General features: G+C 46.1%; 1 protein-coding gene across 2 annotated transcripts in view; it reads left to right on the top strand.

Annotated features, from left to right (window-relative positions):
- LOC138566995 (serine/threonine-protein kinase D3-like) overlaps positions 1 to 19,620 on the top strand; it is a 441,766-nt gene that overhangs the window by 387,024 nt on the left and 35,122 nt on the right. For both annotated transcript variants that reach the window (XM_069644794.1, XM_069644795.1), the window contains 4 exons: positions 665 to 935; positions 2,707 to 2,735; positions 3,305 to 3,377; positions 7,726 to 7,832. In XM_069644794.1, coding sequence (XP_069500895.1) covers positions 665 to 935; positions 2,707 to 2,735; positions 3,305 to 3,377; positions 7,726 to 7,832 — 480 coding nt within the window. The remainder of the gene's footprint in view (positions 1 to 664; positions 936 to 2,706; positions 2,736 to 3,304; positions 3,378 to 7,725; positions 7,833 to 19,620) is intronic.

The raw sequence follows: 19,620 nt of genomic DNA, 5'->3' as shown, positions 1-19,620 counted from the left end.
ACGAGAGAGGCGTGAGGGTTGAATTACGAGGATGAACTCAAGCACTTACGGTAATATTCCTCAGTGTTTGGAATGGCCTAGAATCACCTTTTATAAATAAGTAAATTGCTGCTATAAGCAGTTGTCAGTGTCCTGTTCAGTCACAGATGAATCGTCAGGAACGAGCTTCAGTTGCTATCATAAGAATGATTAGGGAACATTTTGAAATCAGCTATATTACTGCCAGACACCATTGAGATGTTTAAGGTATGTTGCAAACCTTTGTGGAGACAAAGGTCAGTGGTGGATTCCAATCTTTTGTTAAATGTATTAGTAAGGGCTGACCAAGGGGATGGATATACAGTCAGAAAGTTGTTGCAGTTTTTATCTAAAACAAAAGTGTTGATGGTACAACTGATGCATTTGCTTGCTTAGCTTTGTGTAGATTGTCCTTGAGACATTGCCTTGTTTAGATGAAACTTGAGCTAGGTGAAATGTGTGTTCTCCGTTATTATATTTTCTGCGTAGCTATGGACAGTGACTGATTAGGGGCAGCCTCATCTTGTAGAGTGGACACAATCCTATGGTAGTAATTTGTACGAGACATCTTGTATTGTTACATGGTAAGTCCCTAGTGGCGCGTGTCTGTAATCTTTTCTCATCCATGTGTTCTTCTCCTCCTAAGGAGCTGCCATTGTCCAACATCCTAGATATTCAGTCATTGAAGCCATCTACAATGGCTCCGCCGGTGGAGGGCGGAACCCTTCACTGCTTTGAATTGCTCACAGACACCATGGTCTATTATGTGGGGGAGCGCTGTGCCCAGCCGGAACTTGGTCAGTCTTGGTCGGGGACTGAAGTGGGAGATGCCTGGGAAAAAGTGATCCGACAAGCCCTGAGGCCAGGGATGAATGAAGGCAGTGTGTCTCCCCTGCCCGGGCATTCTAAGGATGTTGGTAAGATAATGGTTACGATTCTTCAATAATCTGCATCACCTTTATTATCGCCACCCACTTTGTGCTCCTCAAATTTTCAAGGCGAGTCATGGCAGAAAGGATGCCGCGATAGAATGTAGGTCCTAATCACAAAAACTAAATTTGCAATGCAGTAATATCCAAAATATAATATTGAACAATTATGTTTTCTGTAACACCATGTGAATTAGAATGTAGCCATTTAATTTTCGATATCGACGATTGTCACTGCTTAGTTATCGGTAACATGTATTTCTGGTGTTTGAGTTTTGACATTCCACTTCTTTTGAGATACAGTAGATCTCAGGTGAAGATACCCGGAAGTCTAGGCATTAGAAATGAAGGTGGCATAACAGTGCTTAATTTATCAAGAAATATGTACACATTTGTTCTAGTACACTTGTGAAAGGTTGGGGCTCCCAGCCCCTGTTGCCATTGCCACCAATCATGGCTGTTCCCCACAGTGTCAACATATTTGGGGTTAAAGTTGTGAAACACACAGGCTGACTGGGGGTTATTGGCTGAATGAGACATGTTTAGGTGTTTCATTAAACATATAACCATTGTTATCATCGGGCTGTGCTTCTTTATAGCTCTGTATTGGTTTAGGGACATGCAATACAACTGCATATCATGGAGCCAGCAGAACCATATGGTGAACCTGCCATCCCACCTACCTGCATCACTGAGACTGTAGTAGAGCATGGCTGCCTCTGTGTAGCCTTTATAAAGAAGGATGCTCTAGTCCAGAAGGCCTGCGACCTCTGACTGTCTCCCATGATCCCTCCACACTGACTATGCCTGCTCGGGCTGATGGGAGATGTAGTCCAAAACATATGTAGCACCTGAGGTTGCAGCCTTTTGTCCTAGTCCATCTTTTCAGACACATTTATCACACTTCTCACTCACACAACCCAGAGCCTGATTAAGAGGTGAATGCAAAAACACGGAAGTGTTCATCCATAAAGGATGAACACTTTCTATAAAAGCACCCTATTCTGTTGAAATGCTAATGTGGCGGTCTGGCATCAAAGCTACGACTTCAGGATGAGCTTGATTTACTGCTTGACAACAGCCTTAGCGACCATGAGAAATGCAGGGCTGGAACCGCGAGGGAATTCTGCTCTCAAGAGCACATCTTTAGTATGTCAATAAGAGGAGTTAATACAACACCAGTGAGGTGCCTTAAAACACTGCTTCACACTTTTTCCTTTATAACAATGGCATTCCCGAGACGGCAGCACCACTTTTCTAGTTTAATGAAATCTTAAGAAAACTTTCTTGACTAGAAAAGTGGCAGTCTTTTAGAAAATGCTTGCAGTGCCACTGGAGCACATGTTTCTATGTAAATGGTCGATTTATGCAGATTTTGCTTTTGGGAAGCACACCATTTCCCCTCCAGTATTTCCACCCACCCCAGAACGGTGGTGCTGGAAACTGGAGGGCAGAATTACTGCTTCCAACAATATAATTAGCACGAGTTCAGAATCAGGCCCTCAGTCTTTATAAAACTAGTGAGTGGAGTTTCTGAAAGTGACCTCGTATCAAATTGATCATAAGCTTTGATTTTGGTTTTACCTATGAATAGCGAAAATAATAGCCGTTGACTGCTTATTTTGTAACTCCTCAACATTTCTTGTGAAATCGTTCATGATATGCAGATGCAAGATCTCCCGTGGGCAGTTTCCTTGTGCGTTGTCACTGTGCTATCCTTACCTATTTTTCTGATTCTGCTCTTTCTCTTGCCACACAGGCACCAGCATGGGGAGTCAGGCGAATATGGTGAGTGCTCTTTCCTTTTGCGCAGACCCTGTACCAGCCACGTATAACCATGTAACCGCTGCTCAGAGCCTATAGTTGGAGATCAGATGCAGGGCACAGGGCACTGCCTTAGCTGAGCCTGGCATGTGTGAGTAGGGAGCAGTTTCTCCTCTTGTCTATGTGCTCCCTTCCTCACGGCTATCTGTAAGCTGTGTGTTGCATTGCCACACGCATAGTCAGATTAGTGGTGTCTGTTAGGGCAACTACACTCAGTGTGACCTTTGCCTGTAGCCATGTGCTGGTACGACCAAGCATCTGTCCTCTTCCCTAGGACACAAGCACAACACCCACACAACTTCCTCCCAGGCATGCAGAGAGGGGTGGCAAGGACTGGATGCACAAGCGATGCACTTTCATTCACCTCTAGTTCTTCCGGCCTTTTGGTTGGGTGACCTATCTCCCCAACAGAGTCTCATTGTCAACTGCAGTGCCCTGTAAATGCCAGATGAGCTCATAGCCTGAGGTAGTGTTAAGTGTTTAGGGTTGTGCTGTAGGAGGTCTGTTGATGAATATTCCTTCTTGTTGCCCAGGACATCAGTAATCTGTACCAGATCTTCCCGGATGATGTCCTCGGTTCTGGACAGTTTGGCACCGTGTATGGAGGTAGGCGGGCTGTGAACCTCTCTCAGTTACCATCCTTAAAAAGCTTTGCTGCCCATTCCAGGCGGTCCTCTGTCTTTCCCTGTCCTCCTCCTTAACCCTTTTATGTTTGACAGATTCTTTGATATTTATCCTCTCCTTCTTCACTACCTGACTTCTCTTCACTGTTTCTGTTTACTCTCTCTTTTGTGTCTGTATTTCCTGAATGTGTTGACTCTTCTTTTACTGTTTAGTCTCTCTTTGATTTCTCTACATCCTCAAGATGCACCCTCCTGATGCCAACCCCTTATTTCTCACATCCTAACTTTATTTCAGTCTCCTCATGTTTACCCTTCTAATCGTGCCTCCTCTTTTCCCCAACTTTGCCATCTTCCCTCATTCTTCTCTCTCCCCCTTGAATTGAATGTCCCTGTCTCTTCTTTTCGTTAGCCCCCCTCCACATCTCCCAACCCTCTCACCTTCATAAGGCTTTCACTTTTCATCTTTCTCTCTTTGCTTTCTCCCCAAATGCTACACACCTTCTATCTCTCTCCTGATCCTCCTTTGCAAACTCCCTCGCTCTTAGCTCACGCCCCCTTCTGTGATTCACTGCTACCCCTGTCCACAGTGTTATACATTTCACTTGACTTCTTGTCTCTTTCCTCCCACTTTTTCCCCGTCTTTAGTTCCTTCTTTGATTGTCTTCCCCGTCAGCTAGAATATCCTCCCTTGCATTTGACTACTCTTCCTCTTTGTCTTGATTCTTTAACCTTGCAAACCTTTAATTCTCAGCCCCCTTTCTTTGACTCTTCTACGCTCCACTCTTCAGGCGTCTGTTTCTTGATGGCCTCCTGCTCTCATGAATCTCTTTTCTCTTCCTCATTGGCAATTTGTTCACTATCTTTTTGGACCGTCTCGTCCCATACCCCCTTCACTCGATTCTCTTAGTCCAACTATCTTCCATATTTTGCCTTCCTCAGCATTCAACCCCTTAATTACCCGATCTCTCATCACCCCAACATAAACTCTCTAACAAATTGCAAATCTCTGTTTGATTTTTCCTTGACTCAACTGTTAGATTTTCCAGGAGTCGGCAGGTGGTGGGGAAAGGCTTTAGGGGACAAAAGGGAAGTGACATCATGAAAGGGGGAGGGATATTAAGAGAAGTAACATCATAAGAAGTGTCATCAGAGACAGGTATATGGCTGTGTGCGACACACAGGTTATGCCTCATGTTTGAAATAAAACTCTTCTTTCTCCGTCCCGACTATGTCAAACGTGGGCACCCGGCTGTTTTTTTTTCACCTGCCTTTAAGTAGGTAGGCCAGGAGTAAAGCTTAACCTAATAAAATGCACAAGCTACATTTTACTGGATGGTATTCTGGTATGGGCCAGCAATTTAGTGGCCCTTGCAATCTTGCCTGTGGGATGCAACCCAGAGCTGTTAACGCGTCCTAAGCCTTCAACCTCCCTCATCTCAGTAGGTAGTACCACAACTTGCAGATGGTACTTTCATGTGTTTGATGAGGGTGGTCCTTGATGAGGGTGGGAATCCTAAGCAATGAAGCTGGGCAAATTCCCAGCACTCGTTCACCCAAGGCCAGTTTGGGCCACAGCTGGCAGAAGCAGGATAGCTCACTAGTCTGCCAGTGTTGCATTTCCCACGCTTGAGGCCAGGTGATAAAAGCAAGTGTGCTGTGCAACCACTTTGCCCAGTGCAGGTCCATGCCCAGGCAAATGCCCTTTCTTTCCTAGAAAGCTTTAGCAGATCTTAATTCACTTGTGTTAGGATAGAATAATGGAACACAATTGAGACTGCCATGGTTGTGCCAAGGGACCAATCAGCCTGTGCTGTGCACTGTATAAAACGTCAACAGTAATATATATGGAGAAACCCCGCTCTCTGTTGAAAGAAGAAAAAGTGTAGCGCACATTTAAAATAATCAATTGTACAGGATGCCAATTTCGGCAAACAAAGAAAAAAAGTCACAGGTGAAGTGATTTACCCAGGATCGCAAAGATTGTCACACAGAGCTGCTGAGCTTCGAGTTCATTCTTCTTGGTGACACGGAATTGCTATTATTTAGACAATACATCATTAAGTGCCATCTTTAATTGTAGACACATGTGCAATGTTCTTTGCATATTTATCTTTCAAGATGTAAACTACTACGGTGTTCCTGGGTGTAATAGTATAGAGATGACCACAAAAGTGATGGGTGGAAGGTTTCGAATGAATCTAAACCACTGGCAATTACTCTGGGCAACCTTCCACACCACTGTTTTTTAGCCCGTCTGCGCCATTGCAAAAGGGGACCAGCCATGTGCAAATCAGTCAGCAGCTGCCGCCACCGAAGGTAGCAGCCCAGCCCGAACTGCTAGGCCAGGTCCCCTCTGCACAGAAAACCAAGCAACCCCAGACATGTTTCGGCCTTGTTGGACCTCCTCAGTGAGGTGCAGCCTGGTTCCCTGTGGCGCAGCGAGCAAGGGACCCACGTCTGGGCATACCCTCTCTCACAAGGAGAAACAAACTGACCACAAAAGTGATGGGTGGAAGGTTTCGAATGAATCTAAACCACTGGCAATTGCTCTGGGCAACCTTCCACACCACTGTTTGTTAGCCCGTCTGCGCCATTGCAAAAGGGGACCAGCCATGTGCAAATCAGTCAGCAGCTGCCGCCACCGAAGGTAGCAGCCCAGCCCGAACTGCTAGGCCAGGTCCCCTCTGCACAGAAAACCAAGCAACCCCAGACATGTTTCGGCCTTGTTGGACCTCCTCAGTGAGGTGCAGCCTGGTTCCCTGTGGCGCAGCGAGCAAGGGACCCACGTCTGGGCATACCCTCTCTCACAAGGAGAAACAAACTGACCACAAAAGTGATGGGTGGAAGTTTTCGAATGAATCTAAACCACTGGCAATTGCTCTGGGCAACCTTCCACACCACCGTTTTTTAGCCCGTCTGCGCCATTGCAAAAGGGGACCAGCCATGTGCAAATCAGTCAGCAGCTGCCGCCACCGAAGGTAGCAGCCCAGCCCGAACTGCTAGGCCAGGTCCCCTCTGCACAGAAAACCAAGCAACCCCAGACATGTTTCGGCCTTGTTGGACCTCCTCAGTGAGGTGCAGCCTGGTTCCCTGTGGCACAGCGAGCAAGGGACCCAAGTCTGGGCATACCCTCTCTCACAAGGAGAAACAAACTGACCACAAAAGTGATGGGTGGAAGGTTTCAAATGAATCTAAACCACTGGCAATTGCTCTGGGCAAGTATAGAGATGTTCAGTGGGGCAGGGAGGTGGGCGGAAATACTATGAACTAAGAACAAACTCCTGAAAGTGCTGCATAGTTACATTTATAAAACTCTCAAGTGCCATTTGGGATGTTATGCAAGTTCTGGACTTCGTCTCATGCAATTTTCTAGTCTTGCATAGTTTTCTCTTTTCTCCATATTACCACAGTGTAAAGTTATGGAAGTCTAAAAGACAGGACTAAGTGAGCACCACACACCTGACATGGGACAACAGGAGATCTTTGTAATCCCTCCTCTGCGTTACACTTGTGTGATAAAGTCACCTGTATGATACAGCCATGCGGCTGGAGGTTTAGCAGGATGCAAATAAAACAAAAAGAGACAGACGTTATGGAAATAGGCAGGGCCGCTTTCTTAAATCAGTGTGCAATTGTCTAATTCAATCTCCATAGTTGACAGCCTGGAATCAAAAATAATATGCAATCAGCTGTGGGCTAAAGTCGCTGGGACTCAATAAAGGACTGCCCAAAACAAACAGAAAGATAGTAAAAAAAAAGGATTTGCTGGTCGCACAGGCTAGCGTAGAGCGCCACCTGCCATGGTGACTCGGTGGAGGTGGCCAACCGCAGCCACCTATTCCACCCCCTGGAATTGTCCAGGGGGGCAAAAGCCTCTGGCCGCCACAGAGTTGGCACCTGTGCTCTTAACTAACCCTTGCCCTGCTGTGGTAAAAAGATAGTTATGCGCTTTGTAGTCAAATGGTTTGTGCAAAGAATTACCATTGAGCTTTCTTAAGCCATCTATAAGCGTATTGGTTATCATTGTTATTTTAGTCTCACCTCCCACCTCTCAAGTAGAGGAAATCAGAACAACCAAAGTTGTTTGAGGCAAATAACCTGATTGGTGGATGGTGCACTCCCAGCAGAGATTGTGGCACCAGTGAATCAGTAAGGTGCATGCTTGTTGTTTTCCCAAAGTCAAGGCGAAGAGGCATTTCCAGTGGGCTGGGTGAGAGGAACTTTTAGATCTTAGTTTTTCAAACATTATCAAACTAGCTGCCCACGCTTTAGAAATTCCGTCAGGAGGTGGCATGCAGCATTGACCGGCTAACACTTTTCATTTGCCGCAGGAAAGCACAGGAAGTCTGGCAGGAACGTGGCCATCAAAGTCATCGACAAGCTGCGCTTCCCGACGCGGCAAGAGAGCCAGCTACGCAACGAGGTGGCCATCTTGCAGGTACGTCAGCCCCTGACCGGTCATAATGCATTGCGTCCACACGAGCGCGGGAGCCTTACAGTCTCACAGGGATGCAGTGCTGCACATTCATAGCAATGCCAGAGCTGTGCTACAAGAGACCTGTTTGACCATGACATTAAAATGGGATCTGTGTTTCATCTAATCTGTTATTCTTCCCACCGCATTCCTCGAATTTCCCCCTCTTTTTTTATTTCCCTTTTCCTTTCCTTTATCCATACCTCACGAGGATATATGCTGTTCTTTCTATATGGTATGGCTCATTTTTCTCAATTTGTATGGCAGAGAGGAGGGTTGGAACACAGCCTGCGTTTCCGCCTTCCTTCCTGTCCGCCATAGAAATGCCCCACCATTTGCGCTGGTGTGCATGGGTTCCGCTGGCTTTAAGTGACATGAAAAAGCAGGCAGACCCCTTAGGGATCTATTGTACACGCTGCCTACCATGCCAGCATGGTAGGCAGCGTTTACTCATTTGCACAGCGGAGTCAAATCTGCAGGGCAAAAGGTGGCATGCATGCACATTTGAACTCTGCTGTGCAAATGATAAAAATTTGTCGGCAGTGAGCCGCCTACTTGTATGTCTACATGGTTATGGTTATCGGTCTACACATTACTTTTCAGAGCAAATTGAGCTCTACAGTTTGTACAAATTATGCAAACAATGAATTGCACATTTTTATGCACCAGGGGATTTTGGTGGATTTGCTTGGCGGAGTGCGTACATTGATCGAAAATACCAAATTCGCCACCACATCAAACAAATTGAACAGCATCTCAGCCCACATGCTAATTAGATGCAAGGTCGTAGATACTTTGGATGCCCTGGTTTTTAGCACATTCAAAAAGTAAGCAGATTCCATAGGAATCCATGTAAATGGCATCCTCTATGCAAGGGCATAGTATGCAGCATTTAACACAGAAACACTGGCCCTGTACGGATTTCCAAGCTATATTTACACCCTGTTACAAAAGGAATCAAAATAGCACGCAGGGGACTGCTTTCACATATGCGCAATCACAAGTGGTACTGTCTGTGCTGTTTCGGGGTCCCAGGCCCACTTCAGCTGCCTGGGAGAACTTGTATGACATACTGAGTGCCTGCCGTAATGCCTGTGACTTCCTCTGCACACTGTAGTCCCAGGTCCAATCCATCTGCCTAGGAGACCTTGTGGGCCATACCAAGTGCCTGATGTGCCTGTAACCTACCTGTGTTTGACTCGTCCAGCCTTGCGTTGGCTATGATATGTGCCCGTAAACCACCTGATTTGGCTCCCCTAGCCTTGAGCTGGTTTTATGTTCCTGTAACTTACTTGATTGTACCTGTACAGCTAAGCAGGCCCCCGTACCACAAGGTGTGGCTTTGCCAGGCTTTGCACCTACCCTGATTGTGTCCTGTTGTGTCTGTGCACCTAGTGTGGCGCCCCGCACCATGAGGCGTGGCTTTGCCAGACTATGCACCTTCCTTGATCATGCCCTGGTGTAACAGCCCACCTGAGGTAGCCCCCTCTACCATGAGGCGTGGTTTTACCTGACTGGGCACTTGCCTTGATTGTGTCTGGATGTATCTGGTCACCTGATGTAGCCCCCTGTACCATGAAGTGTGGCTTCTCCAGTCCATGCACCTACCCTCTTTGTGCCATTGCACCACTTGCATAATGTGATGTTCTGTAACCATATCCTTAAGAAAACTGAAACCTGAAGCATATAAAGTAACATGCATGTACTGTAACCATAACCTTAACAAACCAGCGCCTTGATGCCCATGATTTCAGAGCGCTTTACAAATGTAAAAATAAAATAAATACATTTAAAATGAGCCACTAGGTGTTGTTTAGGGTGTGATTGCCCTTGATACAGTAACACCTCATAGGATAGATGCCCACCACTCAAAATCTTACATTCTTTTATTTAGGGATTTCACTCCAGAATCAAGCAAGGCCCAAGGTGACATTATTTGCACGCACATATTCTTTGAATAATCTGCACTTATCAGATTCAGCGACTCCATGCAAAACCTCATATAATCTCCATACACTAAAAGCTGTACCTGAGATTGATGCATATTTCCCAAAGCTGTTTTTTTAACAATCAAAGACATAGTTCAAATTGTTTGAAGTTCCTTATTGGGAAGTAGCTAACATGTTTTGAAAATATAGCTAGATCGAGCTTTGGGTTACGCACTACACCCTAGACAACACTGTTAGTAAAACAAAAGGAAACCTACTTCTGGCTGTGCTACTTTAAGCACCTTCCCAGTGATCAGTACAGCAATATGTCACCTTTGCTGTAAATGGATTCAAAGCACACATAGCACAGGCTACGTACGTGTGAGTAGTCCATAAAGTCCTCGCCTTTTCTCCGCCCTCTGGGATTTGGTGGCCAACATTTATCATAGCTGCACCTTGACTGCAAATGAAAAAATAGGACTGAGAGAGCTGGTCACACGTGCCATGGGATTGAGAGAGCTAGTCACACATGCCATGGGGCTATGTTAAATAGAAGCATGAAGGGTAGACCAGCCCCCACCCGTTGTTAGCTCCCTGCTCCCCTAGAGCCCTGCTCCCCCTGTGTACTTCCCGTATGACTTTGTTGCTTCCCGAATCTAGCTCCACTCTCAATAAATACTATAACAATGTTAGTGATATTAATAACATGACAATATTTCAAGAAGTTACTCCCACTATATAAATATAAAGCTAAAAACTCAGAATAATGTCACTCTAATGGCAGTGTGGCTCAAAACATCTCTTTACCAGCCAAAGTTAGGGGGCGGCCAGGACAGAGGACCCCTGTTTCTGAGGGTGTTATAGTCTAAGTTCCCACTACTTGAACCTCTGAGCCCCTCACAGTAGGAGTAGGAAGATCTCCTTATCAGTGCTTCTCAGGACAGGAGGCTCTATCAGTCAGAGTGTGGATCTCAGAGTCAGAGCCTTTCAGATTAGGATGGTGTAAGAGGCTTTGTCCCTCAGATCAAATATGTCCAAAAGTCAAAGCTCCTCTGAAATGAGAGGGTCTCGAAGTCAGAAGTCCTTATACCAGGAAGGAGTACCCACCTGGCACTAGGAGGGTCTCACAGACAGAGATCTGCAGAATAGAGGGATGCCACAGTGATAGAGAGGGTCACAGAGTCACAACTCATCAGAGTAAGATGTCAGTGTTGCTACTTCTCCTGCAAGGAGAGTCCTATAGTCCTCAGGCAGGGAACGTGTCAAAATCAGAACCCCTCCTATAAGAGCCCGTTACTGTAGGGAGTGTCTCTGAGTGAGAGACAGAAATCAGAATGGTCTATGTGTCAGATATCGTCAAACAAGGGGGCCTTCAGACTAATATCCACCCGGACTGTGAGTGTATCAAAGCGTGGAGGCCTGAAATTAGAGTGACTCAGAGAGAGAGGCACTCCGGCTAGGGTGGGTTCTAAGTTTGGAGGATATCAGAAGTGGCAGGTGTCAGAGTTGGATATTCAAAGCCTTTCAATGTCTCTTCTAATGTGATATGTCTGCTTGCTCTCTTGGGGGCTTACACACAATATAAATTATATATAAAGATTGAAACACCCTTATTATCAGTGCCACCCAGACAAGTAGGGTGTCCGAATCAGACATTCTCTGATGGGAAGTTCTAAGACTCAGAGCCCTTGAGTTTAGGTACTCAGATGCGTCCGCAGTATTTAGACTAGGAGGACCTCAGATTCAGAGACTCCTTGACTGGAGTGGTCTTACAGTCAGCTCCCTTCTCTTTAGAGAGGACTTAGATTCAGACACGGTCTGACTAGGAATGACTCAGAGTCACATCCCTACAGGCTACTGAGGTCCCCTAGTCAGAGTCCCTAGGACTAGAAGTGTCATAGCTAGAGCTAGAGCTACCGAGAAATGGGGGACACAGAATCAGCATTTCTTAAAGTAGGAGAGCCTTGAAATCAGAATCCCTCAGTCTAGGAGGAAGTCAGAAACCCACAGACTTCTTCCGGGCGGAAAAAGTACGGTTGTATACTAATTGACCTTTACACAATTGACCTCGGGAGAATTGACCTCAGGAGAATTGACCCAATTTAGAAGGTCAATTAGGACATGTATGTGGGGTTGAAACCCCCCGCAACCCCTCACCCAATCTAAAAAACCCTGGAACACCCCCACCCAATCCCCTTATATTATTTATAATCCAAAACCAACCCAATACATATATACAATAAATGAAATAATATAAAGGTCAATTGTGCAGAAGGTCAGTTAGGACCATTATAATTAGGACAATTGTGCAAAAGGTCAATTGTAAAAGGTCAATTTGGGTAATACCAAAAGTACTACAGCGTTTGATGGCGCCCTGCTCAGCTGGTCACCGCAGCACCCCTGCACGGAGAAAGAGTGACACATTCCCAGCCTCACGCGCAACTGGTTCACCTGGACTTGAGAAAGCTGGCTGTCCAAAATTGATGCGCACTATGAGAAACACTGCAAATCGGAGACATTGAAACAAGCACATTTTACACTGTTAAACACGTGTCAGTATATCACCAAATTAGACTTAATGATGTTAACAAGATTATTCTGAATTTGGATGAGTATACACAGAAATGTGTTCATAGTACAATTTTACATTAATACTAAACATGGCACCAGTTGAAAGCTCTTCTTCTATCCCCATAATAGGTGGAACCTTTCCACTGCTTTTTTACATGTTAATACTTTAAAGTACACGGTATGGATGAATTATTTTGACGGTGCATCTGGTTGGCCTGCATCGCAGTTAGAGGTAAGGGGTTCACCTAACTTAATTTGGACATGCGCCACAACTTCCTTTCAGCCTACTATGGGCCACCCACAGGAAGAGACCGGTTGATAGCTGCACCGTAGAGAGGGGCCAACGTCAAGCCATGGGAAGACAGGGTTGTGATCAAGCAACAGTAGCAGAGGAAACACTGAAAGAAAGAAATCTGCAGTAGAAACAAAATGGAATGTATCCAGTCAGTAGGAAGCTATGGGGCCTCATTACGACTATTGCGGAATGGGTTAACGGGCGCCGCTAATGGTGGCTGCGCCGTTAAACCCATTCCGCAATATTACGAGGCTCCCTCGCGGGACCCGATGTGGATGTCTGGTTTTACCAGACGTCCAGAGCAGGTCCCGCGAGGGGACCAGGGAGCTAACAACGGGCCGGTCGTAATCGGCCCATTGTTAGCTCCCGCACCCATTCCCAGGGCCCAGGTTCCCTGAAGGAGGAATTACCGGGCCCTCCAAACTCGGACTGGCCCAGTAATTCCCCATTCAGGGAACCCGGATCCGGACCCGATTTTGGAGTCGTAATGAGGCCCATGGTCTTTGAAATTTCACGGGAAGCTGTAAAAAGGAGTCCCAGTTACCATTGTGTTGTGGGGGATCCAAAACGACTAAAGTTGTGAGGGAGCTCCTTTTGTTCACTTAATATCTAAAGGGTAAAACAAAATGGCTTCTCGTTATGCAGTGAAAAGGCTACACATTGTAAACAAAGCCTTGTGAAATTCTCTTCCAGACAATGGGAAGTATTCTAAGCATATAATCAATATCAGCACCCTGTGCTTTACACAATAATGGACACTGGCCATTCAGAGTGCTTGGACCACTGGTCTTGCCTCATGTACAGGCAAATCATGCTTTCAGAAAGGCTAGCCTCCCGTCCCACAGAAGTGCTGGTCGTCATGTGCACTCCCTCCCACTGATGGCTTTCATCCCCTGACACTCTCTGCTTCCTACCACCTCTCTTGGTCTCTCCAAATGTACTCTGCACATAGTACAGATATATTTGACTGTCGCTCTCATCATCATTCTGGCAGGGCATCTGGAGTGGCGACCTATGGAAACACAGGAGGAGCTACTAGAAGTTGCCGTCTCCTTTCATTGGCGGCCTATTTATTCGTAGTTTTCTTTACTTGTGAAACATCCCATGCTCTCTGCTTGAGAAAGGTCACAACTTAAATAACAGGAGCATTTCAGCGACACAGGTCACAGACTGGGATGCTAATAGCTATAACACTCCTACAGACCTGAACACCTTGATTAACTATCTTGCTTCATTCTGGCTCTTACCTCAGTTTCTGGAGCCATTAACACTGGGGCAAATCAACCTGTGCCTGTGTTATTAAAGGGATGGTCTAGTAAACATTTTTATATAAAAATAGATAGGCCACATTAAAAAAAAAATACTAGCATCCTCCGTTTTAACCGCAAACATAAATACAACGTTTTTAAAGCTGCGGTTTTATTTCTAAGTTTTCCAGGCTCCTCCAGCCCGGAAAACTTAGAAAAAAAACCGCAGCTAGTGCTTATTTTTTGTAAAAAAAATAAATAGCACTTACCGAGATTCAGCTGCAGCTTTCCTGCTCTGGTCTCCGGTCCGCGTCCTCCGAGTCCCGGCACTAATGAAGGGAAAGCCACCCAGCGGTAGACTTTGTTTACTACAGCTCGCTGGCTTTTCCTTCATTAGTGCTGCAAAAGCAAAAGCCAGCACAGGAGGGCCTCCATTTCACAAAATGGCTGCGCCCCTGTGCTTGCTTTTTCGAATTTTGAGCTTGAATAGCTCAAAAATTTACATAGGAAGTTTTAAAACGGAGGATGCTAGTATTTTTTTTTTTATGTGGCCTATCTATTTTTTAAATAAAATTTTTTACTAGACCATCCCTTTAATAGCATCTGCTGCCCAGGTACTGTTTCTCCATACTCTCTGTGAATATCAGATGCAACTGCCCTGTCATTGAAAGACTTCTGCTTCTCTTTGGCTTGAGTGACAGAGAACACGTGTTTTCATCATGGGACTCATGCATACAATGCTATGGCTTTTCAAGGATGGTAATCGTGTTTACTATGGCAAATGTATTGAATGAAAAGCAGTGGTCGAAGTGTACGAAAAGAAGCAGTGGAATCATGTTCCCTATCGCCCTGCCCCCAGTCCCCACAAACCCCATCACCACGCCCCCTCCCGCACACAATACAAACCCTCAAACGATTGCGCTTGCAATTTAAGGGAATGTTCAGTGCAGTGCTCTGAAAGTGCAAGTTTCAACTTCTTCCTACACTTTTATTATAAAACGAAATCATTCTGGAACGGTTTCTTTTTAAAATAATAGTATGGGAACAGTAAAACCTATTTTAAAAAAGTAGAAGAGCACCGCTCCCATCCCATTCGCTCCCGCCCACTTCGAACACTTATGAAAAGTTGAAAGGGTAATTTTATTTTAAAATCTTTTTATTGAGTTTTTTGCGAACAAACACAAAAGAAAACAATACAAACATAAAGACAATATAAAACCCAACCATTGGACAATTAACGTGGCAACATATACATCAACAATCACATTACTTGATAGTAGGCATGAAAAACAAATGGCATAATGAGCATAGATATCCAGGGCAACATTGCAAGGGATTTAGCATAGTACAAACTCGAGACATAGAGGCTGGCGGTAGCCGTGCCAGTAGTACAAGCACAGCTGCCGCCAGTATTCATTTTTTTCTGGCGTCCAGAAATGGGCAATTACCACGTCATTATGACCTTGCCGGACCCCGTAATTGGCCTTTTCTGGGCAGCGAAAAAAATTCTTCCCCATTCCCACTTGAGCCCTATAGGACTCGGGGATGGGGAAGGTGGTAGCACCGATACCGTTAATAACGTTAACGGTGCTACCGTCATGTTCTGCTCACGGGTGCCGGTACCAGAACTCGTACTTTGCCAGTACGGTAACAATGGTACCGGCAAGCTTACCGGTACCGTTGTTACTGTACCGGCAAACTCGTAATGAGGCCCATAGTCACTTAAACATCGAATCAACATATAACATACCATAAGCAAGTGTACATGTATCAGTAATTGCTCAAGGAGGTTTAGTGTCATAGCGAGGCAACATCGCTTGGAGGAGAGTCTTCCAAGCTTCAAGGTTCACAGTGGGCTCATTCATGGCACTATTCAAGGCCCTGCACTATTCCACCGTCTCTGCCGTGGACCATCTCAACCAATCCCTCCAAGAGATAGCAATTCTGCATTTGACGAGAATTCAGGTCAGGTCCATACTTCTAACCACATGCTTAGAGTTATCTGCAGGGGTTGGGGGGATGTATACATCCAACAGGCATTTTATAGGGGTCCACTTGTATCTTCACACACCCACCGCCTCCACTTGCTGAGCCCAGCAAGTGGGAAGATACAGGACTTTTCTTTGCTAAAGGAGATGCCAGTGAGCTTCGCAGAATTATCCAACACCTCCAGCACCATAGGGAGATTATTTAAAGGGTCATGCATATACAGGAGACAGTCATTAGCATACAGCGAAATTAAATGGCGTGTCCCATCAATCAATATCCCTACATCTGCAAACACAGAGCGCAGAAAGGCCGCAAGTGTGTCTAACGCAATGATGTATGGCATCAGCGACAGATGACAGCCCTGCCTTGTGCCCCTATGTATATTCCAGGCCGTAGAGACATACTTACCTTTACGCACACTAGCCACCGGTGCAGTATAAATCAGTTTAACCCATCGAGAGAACCCAGCGCCAATCCCAAAGCCTTTCAATGGCAATAAAGAGAATCAAAGGCCTTAATGGCATCCAATGAAGCCACCGCATAGGGTGCACCATGTTTCTGGGTCCTGCCAATGATGTACTGGAGCCTGCGCAGGTTCAATGACGTGCTGCTATTCGGGACAAAGCCAGTAACAATTTATTATAGAGCCAATGACACGCTTTAAGCGACCAGCCAGTTGTTCCGTTAGGATCGTAACCTCTTATTTTACCATCGACAACGGCCTGTAGGAGTTACATAAACAGTGTGGCTTCCCAGGTTTAAGAACGGTACAATTGTCGATTTGCACATGCTATCGGGCAACCAACCAGTCTCATAGGCCTTCTCAAACACTTAAAGGAGCACTGGCACCAACATGTTATTATAGGCTTTAAAACTCAGATGATAGTCCATCTCCACCCGGAGTCCTACCAGTATGCACTGACATGATAACACTTTGCAACTCATCCTCAGTTATGGGTGCTTCTAGGGCTGCGGCTTGTACCGCTGTGATTTTAGGCAGATTAATATGCACCAGTGTATACTGAACCTCAATTATATCTGCCGCCTCGCTCACACCGTAAAGCCACTGATAGTACCTACTTAAAATATCATTAATGGCTGACTGAGACTTCCAGGTTTCACCACATTCATCGATAATCTCAGTAATTTCATGCCTGGGCTTCTCATTCTTACACAGCCATGCTAACATCCGACCAGTCTTGTCCCCCTCTCCTTGCATTCTGGAGGTGTGTTCACTATAATCAAATTTCTGTAGCCGTTCCCAGGTTTCAGGACACTTTATATGCAGAGGCAGCAGGACCTCATACTGAACCTCAATTATATCTGCCGCCTCGCTCACACCGTAAAGCCACTGATAGTACCTACTTAAAATATCATTAATGGCTGACTGAGACTTCCAGGTTTCACCACATTCATCGATAATCTCAGTAATTTCATGCCTGGGCTTCTCATTCTTACACAGCCATGCTAACATCCGACCAGTCTTGTCCCCCTCTCTATGCATTCTGGAGGTGTGTTCACTATAATCAAATTTCTGTAGCCGTTCCCAGGTTTCAGGACACTTTATATGCAGAGGCAGCAGGACCTCCTCATTTGGACCTTCTTAACTGTCCATCTCCTCAAGCTCCTGTATACTATCCTCCAATCTACCCAATTCTGAGGTTAAACTCTTCCTAATCTCCCCGGCCTGGCAATCGTCTCAACTCGTATCCCAACCTTATGGGCCTCCCATATCGTGCTGCAGCTATCCACACTGCCCATGTTAATATCTAAGTATTGCTGCAGCACATCTGCTAAGTGGCCCTGGAACACTTCATCAGAGAGGGCATTCGTAAGCATACACCAGGTTGGGACGGGGGCGGTCGAACCCAGAAGGGTCCAGGTAACAACGAGTGGAGAATGATCAGACAGGTAACAACGAGTGGAGAATGATCAGAGATGGTCATGCCAGCGTATGTTGCAATTACGAACTCAATCAAGCATTCAATCCCAGTATGTACCCTATGCAGTGGAGAGTAATAAGCATAACTTCGATTGTCCCTGTTGAGAGCCTACCAAATATCAACTAAGGAGAGGTCTTGCAGCATGGTACTCAAGGTCTTGGCTGCGGGGGAGGGTTGGGTGTATCTACAATCTGATCTATCTAATGTGGTACTTAGGGCCTCATTACAAGTCAGGCGGTAAGGGGTTAACGGCTCCGGTAAAGGTGCCGGTGCCGTCAACCCCGTACCGCCTGATTATGATTTCTGGTGAAACCAAACGTGCAGACCGGGTCCCGCTGGGGGAAGAGGGAGCAAACAACGGGCCACTCGTAATCGGCCCGTTGTTTGCTCCCTCTCCCATTTCCATTCAGCCCTATGGGGCTGAAATGGGAATGGGGAAGGCCCGGGTCCTGGTTCCCAGAGGGAGGAATTACCGGGCCCTCCGAACTCGGAATGGCCCGGTAATTCCTCATTCTGGGAACCCGGACCCGATTTTGGCGGCAGCCATGCCGCCAATAGCGGCATGGCTATCGCCAAAATCGTAATGAGGCCCTTATTGTACAATTACATTTGACCCCCATCTCCAGAAGAGACCCCTGAGATGTGTCAGTCTCTTGTATAGGGAACAAAAGTAGGCGGAAGCGACGTGGTTTGGGGCATATGAGTTCACCTTACAGACATCTCTATGTTCAATGAAGCCTCACACAGTTATTAACCTGCACTGATCATCAGTTTACCACCTTGACCAACTTGAATGGTACAGACCCAGCAACCCACAGCAGAACACCTCCAGCATATTTTGAGTATGGTGAGCCATACCCGACACCCCCCCCATTTGGCAATCATTTTAGGGAGCTCCTCTACTAATAAGTGCATTTCCTGAGGTAGGGTGATGGAAATCTGTCTCCTTCGTAATTGGGAAATAATCCGAAGTTGCCTCCCTCCTTTGGAACAGCCTCCCTCTTCCTCTGCATCTTGGGCAGGACCTCCTTAAGTTCCGGAAAAGCCTCAAGACATTTCTCTTTACCTCTTCCTTCTCCTCCTCTCTTGCCTGCTAATCATACAGTAGCATGACTGATGTGCGGGGCCCTTATGTTTCCTTGGGGCACTGACCCTCCCACATCTCTCATCCCAGCCACTGTCTATTACTGCACTTACTTGGCTCACCCTCCCCATGGGAGGTTGCACTTATGTTGTTCTCTTCTTAGCACTTCACCCCGAGCACTTCTCCATAAGCACTACATCGCCTATCCCTTATCTCCAAACCCGCCGCACTTGCACTTTCTGAACACTCACAAGGCATAGTAAGTTCATCTCCCCTCCCTGTTAGTCTCCCTATTGCACTATTAATTAAATTATTTACCTTTGATGTCATTCATTGTCTACCTCGCCTGACCCCACCCTGTGGCCCTGTGGGCACTTTGAAACAGTTTTGCTAATTGTATAAGCGCCAAACGAATGAACAATAAATAAATAAATAAATAAATAAATAGGTATGAGGACATTGCGCGGATGTTCCATGATATAAAGTGTAGTCATCGCTCAGGGTGCACAGATCCCTCCCACCCACCTTCCTCCTGTAGCACATGAGTAGGCTGCATCTGGACACCACCCGCACTGTCTTTGCGTGCCCACCCCCAAAGCCCACCACATATCGCCCACAGCCAATGCAAGTGCCCACACACCACCATCCATGCCACAACACTGCCCAAAACCAAAAGAGGTGAACTTGAATAAGAT

Source organism: Ambystoma mexicanum, chromosome 2p (assembly GCF_040938575.1).
Source record: "Ambystoma mexicanum isolate Mex_15411 chromosome 2p, UKY_AmexF1_1, whole genome shotgun sequence".
NCBI lineage: Eukaryota > Metazoa > Chordata > Amphibia > Caudata > Ambystomatidae > Ambystoma > Ambystoma mexicanum.
Note: the sequence above shows the minus strand (reverse complement) of the source record. Positions and strands in the feature narration are given on the sequence as shown.